A 9,622-nucleotide genomic window follows, 5' to 3' on the forward strand; every position below is an offset into this window, starting at 1 on the left:
TTGAAGCTCTCACTCTTGTTGGATCAACACTTGCGCCTCTGCAATATTTTATAACCTTTGTTTTGGTGCTGAATATATTATAATTTTTTAATAAGGAAAATAATAATTAATATTATTTAAATTATATAAAAAATTGATTTTTCTCTGAGTTTTTTTTGATAGGCAAATGTTAGTGGTTAGTTGTTAGTAAGTTAGAGAATTCCTTCAAATATCCCTTCCCGGATTCGAACCCTGGACCTTCCCCTTCCCAACCCTCATATCCCCGAGCTCTTACCAGTTAAGCTAATCATCGAGGACAATTTTTCTCTGAGTAAATAATAAAATAGGAATGAAGGCAGTATGTTATTTACTAGTTGAAATTCTCTTCTTTTGTCAATCTGTAATTTCAATAAAATATTAGGGCTTTTTTGTAGTAAAAAAATGAACATGCTGGCATATAAAACAAAGCACATGGCCAATTCTGAATCATCATACATCACCTACCACCTTCACCACAAAAAGAGAGATAGAGAGATTTGGCACAACACAAACAACACTGTCACTCAAGAAGAATCTGGTGTCTCTTTGGTATGTGTTGTTGACTCTCAATCAATCAAATCATCCTCTTCCCATTCCCTTCTTCACTTCCTAACCATTAGAATTGACAAGAAAAATCAAATTTTTACTCTTCTCGTTGATTCAATTTTGGATTATTGGTGGTTGTTTCGTTTTTTAGATGCTCTTTTCGTTGATTTTACATGAAAAAAATTGTGGGTTTGACTTGAATTTTTGTGGGTGTTTTTTGTGTGGTAGTGGAAGTGAAAATGGCGTCAGATCCGAAAGTTCATCTTTTTGAAGATGTGGTGAAGCACAGCGAGATCAAAGATTGTTGGCTTATCATTGATGGGAAGGTCAGTTTTTTCTGATTTTTTTTTTTTAATTTTCCGTGAATTATTGATTCACTTGATCATGGCTTTTTGCATATGGTTTTTGGTGTTTGAATGCTTCATTTGATCTTGTTTTGATTGTGAATTTTGATGTTCTGGAAGTGATGCATGCCTTGTTTTTTCCTGGTTCATTTGCTGATGAAGTTTGATTTAGTCTTTTTTTCCACTCAATTCGCCCTTTTGCATTTGTATGTTAGCAGGGTATTTATTCCTTATTGCAACAGCATCTTTAGAGAAGTTGTTTTGTCTTGCTTTGTTGGACTCAAGTTTGCTCTTGAAATAATCTGCTACTTTAGTCTTATTTTTAATGGTCAATGTTATTTGTATTTTATTTATGCCACCATCTCTGGATTGTATGCATAACATGTAACAAGTCAAGGTTCCTGTTCTCCTGTACTAAATAATATATTTTCCAAGGGCTGCTACATGTAGTTCTACATCAGCCTGAGTAAAAGGACTTCGGAAGAAATTGTTAAAAATGATCTTATTATTAATAATATTCTCCATAATATGGTTTCGTAATATGGTTTTTGATCGAGCTCAATGGTGTAGTGTTGATCCATATAGCCGACTTCACTTAGTGGGATAAGGCTTTTGTTGTTGTTGTTTATATCAATGTTAAGACTTTATATGAACTATAGAATAGAATCGTAGCCTACATAACGTGCCTTACCGATCTTAACCTTAGAATCTCATCGTAGAATATTGAATTCCAATCTGATTGACTCTAAAGTTGCTGGATGACCAAGCACAAACATAAAATTTATGGTCATATGGTACATAGTATCCTTACCCTAATTGTTCTACATTTAAGTGTGTTTGGATTTCTCTTGGACTCAACGTCGATCGACGTCGACATTGAAGTCTCAACGTGGTAAAAATCTTGCTTCTCTGATTGTGCATTGTGATGTGTGTTACGCAAACAGGAAATCAATCACACACTAAGAAAATTCATATCTGCAAATTCTCCTGATGCTTTGTTTGTGTAAATTTTCTGTTTGTTAGTCTATGTCTTATACTTTCTTAGAAGCTGCTAATCCTTGATCTGCATTACTAGTTGGGTTGCAGCTTTAATCTGTACTATATTAATTGTCATTTAAAATGTGATTATATTGATTCCATACCTTTGGTACTGGAAAATGTCAAACACCCTGAAGAGTGCAGAACCCCATGTATACTGGCATGAACTTCAGTTCTAGCACGTCATGATTTTAATTTCTTCCACATAACAAACTTACGTCCTTCAACCATATTAGGTGTATGATGTCACCCCTTTTATGGAGGATCATCCCGGAGGTGATGAAGTTTTGTTATCAGCAACAGGTATGCTTATATCATCAGATGAGTATTTATAATAAAACCACCAAAGGATAACAATATTGATTATACTCTACTCTATGGATTACAGGGAAAGATGCAACTAATGATTTTGAAGATGTTGGACACAGTGATTCTGCTAGAGACATGATGGAAAAATACTACATTGGTGAGATTGATCCATCAACTGTCCCATTAAAGCGGACCTACGTTCCTCCTCCGCACACTCAGTACAATCCCGACAAGACCTCTGAATTCGTGATCAAGATTTTGCAGTTCCTGGTCCCTCTCCTGATATTGGGCTTAGCCTTTGCTGTCCGACACTACACCAAGAAAGAAGAGTAGTTCCTTCTTCATCGCATTGGACCCTATCAAAGGGGTCTGTTTGCTATTTATACAGGGTCATTTAATGGACAGTGTTTTGGTTAGTTACTTTCTGGTGTCTGAGCATTAAAACTGGATTCTAGACTTTAGTTCAGTGAGTCAATGTTTTCCAACTTTCTTTGGCAATGGTACTAGTGTCTTTATGACTTACAGAACCTAATAATGTTGGATGGCACTTCCTTTCTTTTTATTTTGCACTATTGCTTCATTAAGATTTTCTTTTTTCTTCTTAGCTGCTAAGGTAGCTAAGCTACTCATTATTATTCATCAATGGTGTGGAACATAATCTGCTTAAAACATGGTGGATTGTGAGAAAAAATAAATAGAACTTGTTTCAGTTTGGAACTTTAGTACTATATGGATGTTTCTTGGTTCAGGTAACTTGTGCATTGATTTATGTCGATCTCCTTCTCCAAGGTCAAGGATAAACGCGCTCTAACAGTTTACAATTATGTTCAAAAGGAGGAAAATAATAATAAAATGAAAAAGCCATCATACCTTGGAAATACCACATAGATTTTATATTGTAAATGGTGTTATATTTGATTTTTCATTGAAGTAAGCATTAGATCCCCCTTTTCAGCTAAACCATTTTTGGGTGTAGTTCCATCTCAACTTCATCCAAATGGATGGAAATGTGCACCCATAGGGATAAGCACTTTCTAAGAGCGAGAAAGGGAACAATAAAAATGGGAGGGTAGTTGTGATAGTTAAGATCACAAACTGATTGTGAAGGATAAGCACTTTCAAAGGAGATTTAGAGCAAGACAGTTAAATACTTGCTACTTGGTTATGATTCATTCACACCTCTCTTTCTCCACTGTCTCATTTTCACTCAATTTTTCTTCATATCTCTCTCTTCTTTCTTTCTATATTACATTACTCATCTTATCTTTCATTTATCTCTCGTTTCTTCATTTACTAAGGTGGAGGTGGAGGTGGAGCTAGAGTGTCAACAAACAAATATTCCTTGCTACTTTACTCAAACCAGAAATATACCAAATAAAATCTCATTCAATTTCCTACTTAAGATCTCTTGGTTTCCAAGCATTGACTCGCCGCAAATTATTGTCATGTGGGCTTTTTGAAGAATACATCTAATCTAAGAATATAGTATCCTGGCACCTTCTTTATTTTCACAGTCGTCTCATTAGCTCCAGGTGGGCTTTCTACCTTCTTGCCTTCGGGAGGAATGAAAATGATCCCTTTTCTCTTAGGTTCAGGAGGGAAAGAGATGTTTTTTTTTTCTTGGACAAGGTATTTCTACAACTGATAGCTGTGAAACTAATCCTCTACCCCACAGTCAGTGAACTAAGCGGTATGAGACTGATCAATGAGTTTTTTCATTTACAAAACTTGAGACCGAACTCTCAACCACTTGCTTAAGAGGTGAAGGGTTGAACCACTGCGTCAACTCATTTGAAAGACGAATTTAATACAACTTTACTTTTTATTGTCCTTGTTGCAAGGACAATAAAAAGTAAAGACATCGTGAAGGCATTTTTTTTCTAACGAAATTGTTTTTCCTTCAAATCCCCATTTTGGGGAGATAAGTTTGAGTTAAAACGAGTTTTGAGTCCTCTATTCTCATTGCCTCTTAAAATTTGTACCAACAAACAAGGTTGACTTAAAAAATCCTGTCCTGCTCTCTCCTTCATTTCTCTCCAACGAAACACTATGTTAAGTACTGCCTTGTAGAATAAGTAAAATCTGTATATTCTTCTACTTCTACTACCAAAATCATGTTGCGGTCAAGTACTATCTTCTCTATAACTATTTTGTTGTTTTTTGGAATTTTTTGTGCTCCCTCAGTTAGATAAGAAGACGAACCTGGAATTTCTCTCTTGGAATGTGTATTATTTTAACAAGCAAAACATGTCATTAATTCCTTCAATTGTGCTAAATATCTTTGGGGAAATTAGTTTTTTGACATGGTAATCTTCTTTTATGAGTTGCTATCAAACAGAGCAAATCTTAACCCTCTTTACCCCACCCATCTCTTTCACAATTGTTAAACTCGTGATGAAGATTTTGTACTCTGCCTAATGATTACAAGATCCAAACGTGAGAGATTGTTCTATTATCATCCCGAACTCATTCTCCCGCTTCCTTTCCCATTTGATGAAATATCGACATGAACTTTCTATTATTTTTAAGGTGAATTCTGTGGTACCTATAATTTTTTTTGGGTGTGGTACCTTATGTAGTATAATTTTGTTATTTTCTTGAAAAAGGGACGGAGGATTTATTATTGCAATTTTTAAGAATTTAAGCTTAATGACTCAATGACCTAATAACATGTTGTTTTTAAGTTTGTTTATGTTATTCAATGCACGATTTGAAAACTAGAGTTTTAAGTTTAACTTGCAACTTTGAGAGATCATCTACGTTGCTTTTTTTTTTCCAGGATCCTCTTTCTTCATGCCTCATCCATGTTGATCCTTGCAAATCTTCATCCATCTTCTTCCTCTAAGTTCAAATTGTATTTTTTTCTACTAATTTATATCCAGGGCCGTCTCAACCAATATTGAGGCCTAAAGCGAACTCTATAAACTGGGCCTTTATAAAATTAATTTGAAAACCAAAAGAATCAAATTAACAAACACATAAATAGTTCAAGATAAACACCACAATGAACACATACCTGTAAGCGGTGTAGCACACACACGCACGCACACATTTATGTATATAAGTGGTGCCCCAGTGTCCTACTTTTTGAGGATTAATTGTGTCAGGTTGTCAGTGTCGTGTCGCAGTGTCATGTCGGTGTCAATGCTTAATTAGTTAGCCAGTTAGGGTTAGTTGGATAATCCGTTTTACGTTTATTTTTTTTTGGAATGCCAAATTTGTATATATATAATATAATAAAAAGAAAAGCACAAGAGGTGCTAAGTAACAATAAATACTAAAGAACAGGGTGGAAAAACACAGAACCACCACAATAAAGAAAATGAGCCACTAGAAGCACAAAAGCCCTCCTCGTGACTAACCTACTGGACTAGATGGGCCAAAACTATAAAGCAAATGGCTATTTCTAGCAAACCAACACACCCAGATAAAAACATTCCCATCCTGCTATCTATCAAAAGCCAACCACGCCAGTTTGCTGCATAACAGAAATGAGCAGTTTGCCACAAAACCAGGCAGGAAGTAAGATTGAGATATGAATTATATGAATGGTGCTCGTCATCATCCTGTCGGTGCCCATGAAGCCAAAGTTCGATAATCTGTCAGTTGAGGTTTAGTACATGAACATCGCCGCCGACAACCCAACCGGAACTACCGCCTCCATCACCCTCACCATTCGCCTCGTCTTCGAAGCCGATAACCCAAATAAGTTTGAGATCAAGTACGGCGAGTCCAGGTTCACCGTTTATGTTATTCAATGCACGATTTGAAAACTAGAGTTTTAAGTTTAACTTGCAACTTTGAGAGATCATCTACGTTGCTTTTTTTTCCAGGATCCTCTTTCTTCATGCCTCATCCATGTTGATCCTTGCAAATCTTCATCCATCTTCTTCATCTAAGTTCAAATTGTATTTTTTTCTACTAATTTATATCCAGGGCCGTCTCAACCAATATTGAGGCCTAAAGCGAACACTAAAAACTGAGCCTTTATAAAATTAATTTGAAAACCAAAAGAATCAAATTAACAAACACATATATAGTTCAAGATAAACACCACAATGAACACATACCTGTAAGCGGTGTAGCACGCACATGCACACGCACGCACACATTTATGTATATAAGTGGTGCCCCAGTGTCCTACTTTTTGAGGATTAATTGTGTCAGGTTGTCAGTGTCGTGTCGCAGTGTCATGTCGGTGTCAATGCTTAATTAGTTAGCCAGTTAGGGTTAGTTGGATAATCCGTTTTACGTATAACTTTACTCTTTCAGCTTTATTTTTTTTTGGAATGCCAAATTTGTATATATATATATAATATAATAAAAAGAAAAGCACCAGAGGTGCTAAGTAACAATAAATACAAAAGAACAGGGTGGAAAAACACAAAACCACCACAATAAAGAAAATGAGCTACTAGAAGCACAAAAGCCCTGCTCGTGACTAACCTACTGGACTAGATGAGCCAAAACTATAAAGCAAATGGTTATTTCTAGCAAAACAACACACCCAGATAAAAACATTCTCACCCTGCTATCTATCAAAAGCCAACCACGCCAGTTTGCTGCATAACAGAAAGGAGCAGTTTGCCACAAAACCAGGCAGGAAGTAAGATTGAGATATGAATTATATGAATGGTGCTCGTCATCATCCTATCGATGTCGGTGCCCATGAAGCCACAGTTCGATATTCTGTCAGTTGAGGTTCAGTACATGAACATCGCCGCCGACAACCCAACCGGAACTACCGCCTCCATCACCCTCACCATTCGCCTCGTCTTCGAAGCCGATAACCCAAATAAGTTGGAGATCAAGTACGGCGAGTCCAGGTTCACCGTACATGATGGTGAACCTGACTCGCCGTACTTGATCTCCAACTTATTGGGTTATCGGCTTCGAAGAGGAGGTGAATGGTGAGGGTGATGGAGGCGGTCATTCCGGTTGGGTTGTCGGCGGCGATGTTCAAGTACTGAACCTCAACTGACAGAATATCGAACTGTGGCTTCATGGGCACCGACACCGATAGGATGTTGACGAGCACCATTCATATAATTCATATCTCATCTAATTGAAGATTGAACAAGAAGGTATCCTCGGGCAGTAAGCTGAGAACACTGGTGCAGTCGACGCCGGTGCCGGTGGTCGATCGTCGTTCGGTTGCGGCGGTTGGTTACTTCTAGTGGTCATTTTTTGTGAAATGGAAAGACTCATGGTGTGTTTGCTATAGGTGGCTTGGATTGACAACAGTGCTGCCAAGGAACTGTAAAATTCACTTGCAGCTAGCAGCACAATAGAATTGATAAAAAAAAAAAAATTATTTTTAATTTTTCTCCCACATCTTATATTTATAATGTTTATTTTATTTTAGATTGCTGATTGATAAATAAAATGAATAAGTTATAAAATTAAGTGTCTAAAAGAAACTTACAAAAAATAATTCACAAAATCAAAAAAGGAAAAAAATGCATTAACATTGACAAATTGATTATTTACAATTTTTTAATATGCTATGTGTGATAATTTGATAAAGAGAGGATTGGATTTTCCTAACAGCTCCTCTGCTATGTGAAAACAATCTGGTTGGCAACTGTTTGGAGTGTCTGGCTTTGTAGGAATGAAGTTAGACTCAATGCATAGAGCTTTGCGGTGGAAGATATATGTAACTTGATCAAATGGAGGGCTTGGTTATGGCTAAGGGCACGAGTAGCAGCATTTAAGGCTTCCTACTATGAGTGGGAATCACATCCTATTTATTGTCTAATTAGAGGTGCAACTCCAAAGCAAACTCCACTATTAAGGTCAGGCGCCATAAGGAGCAGGGTCATATGCATGTCAGCATGCAACAACTTTTCTCAAAAGATAGTGGATGCGTGGACAGTTTGATTTCAGAATTTACATCAGCACTTGCAGTCAAACAACGTTGCTGATAGAATAGAATATTCTTATATTCTTATATTTATTATTTTGTAATTATGCATGTAATTAGGGTTTAGCCTTTATTATTAGTCAACCTTGTATTTGTATAAATAGAGGTTTCCTCATCAATAATATTCACGGAATTGATTTTCTTCATGGTATCATTGAGCAGGTTCAGATCCCCTTTTTTTCTGACCTAATTTTCATATTTTCTTAAATTTTATTTTATTTTCCCTAACATCAGTTGCATGCTTCCGCCCCTTTTCTTTTTTTTGGGTTTGCTTTCTGTCCCCGCCGCCGGCAACGCCTCCTCGCTGCCCGCCGCCGCCAGAACGACCACCGGCGCCTCCGTCGCGCCTCCGCACGTCGCTCCGTCGCGTACTCCTCCCTGGAGCGTCACCGCCAGTTCTGTCCCCACACAGATCTCGCTCCTGTAAGCATCACCGCCGCGTGCATCCACAACCTTCTCGCGCCGCCGGTTCTCCTTCTTGGGCGCGCCGCCACCGCTCGCGTCGTGCCGCCAAGGACGCCCAGGATCCCTCCTCTGCAGCGGATCCGTGTTTGGCCCGTTTCCAGCCAAACAGATCCGTTTCTTCCCAAACGGATCTCCCCTTGACCCGCTTCTCCAAAGCCCCAAGGGTCCCAGACCGGCCGGTTCATCCAAGGCCAAGCCAAACCGGTTCAACCGAACTGGTTGACAGCCAGATACAAAAAAAAAAACTTAATTTTAATTTGTTTTGCAGGTTCAATGGCTACATCTGCTTCTACCCCTGGCTCTCCAAACACTACTCCAACCGATGACACTGCCACTACTATGGTCACTCCACTTGTCTCGCCGGCTAAACCCGATTTTCATCCGGCCCTTGCTATCAGCAATATCAAAAACAACATTCCTTTCAAACTCGAGATCGACAAGGATCATTATGCTAGGTGGGCTGAATTGTTCGAAACTCATGCTCACGCCACTCAGGTGCTCCACCACATCATTCCTCAAGCTGGCATGGAGCCTCCTGCGCGCACCGATGCTTCCTATGCCCGGTGGGCCACTCTTGACTCTACTGTCAAACAGTGGATTTATTCCACCATCTTCTTTGATCTTCTCACCACTGTTATGGAGAAAGGTTCTACTGCTATGGCTACTTGGAACCGTATAGCTTCTATGTTTGAGGACAATCAGAACTCTCGTGCTGTCGCTCTCGACCAGGATTTCATCTCCACTCGCATGGAGGATTTTTGTAATGTTTCGGCCTATTGTCAGCGTCTGAAACATATCTCTGATCAGTTGAGGAATGTTGGTGCCCCAGTTAGTGACCATCGTCTTGTTCTCCAGTTGGTCTCTGGTCTCACTGAGCCTTTCCGTGGCGTTGCCACCCTGATCCGTCAGAGCGAGCCTTTGCCTCCTTTCCTCAAGGTCCGCTCCATGCTTATTCTAGAGGAATCTGGTCTTGCCAAGA

General features: G+C 38.6%; 1 protein-coding gene across 1 annotated transcript; it reads left to right on the forward strand.

Moving 5' to 3' along the window:
• Positions 1–434: 434 nt before the first annotated feature.
• On the forward strand, positions 435–2,817 carry LOC130745429 (cytochrome b5). Its single transcript, XM_057597669.1, has 4 exons — positions 435–567; positions 793–890; positions 2,183–2,249; positions 2,335–2,817. Exons 2-4 carry the CDS (start codon positions 804–806, stop codon positions 2,586–2,588), a joined length of 408 nt encoding a protein of 135 aa, XP_057453652.1. The 5' UTR covers positions 435–567; positions 793–803; the 3' UTR covers positions 2,589–2,817.
• The last annotated feature ends 6,805 nt before the right edge of the window (positions 2,818–9,622 follow it).

Source organism: Lotus japonicus, chromosome 1 (assembly GCF_012489685.1).
Source record: "Lotus japonicus ecotype B-129 chromosome 1, LjGifu_v1.2".
In the NCBI taxonomy this organism is placed as follows: domain Eukaryota; kingdom Viridiplantae; phylum Streptophyta; class Magnoliopsida; order Fabales; family Fabaceae; genus Lotus; species Lotus japonicus.

Excerpts from the sequence above, each read along its gene's own strand:
- LOC130745429 (XM_057597669.1), top strand. The coding sequence starts at position 804 with ATGGCGTCAGATCCGAAAGTTCATCTTTTTGAAGATGTGGTGAAGCAC. Across the intron at positions 891-2,182 it reads GGCTTATCATTGATGGGAAG|GTGTATGATGTCACCCCTTT; the intron begins GTCAGTTTTTTC and ends CAACCATATTAG. Across the intron at positions 2,250-2,334 it reads AGTTTTGTTATCAGCAACAG|GGAAAGATGCAACTAATGAT; the intron begins GTATGCTTATAT and ends TATGGATTACAG.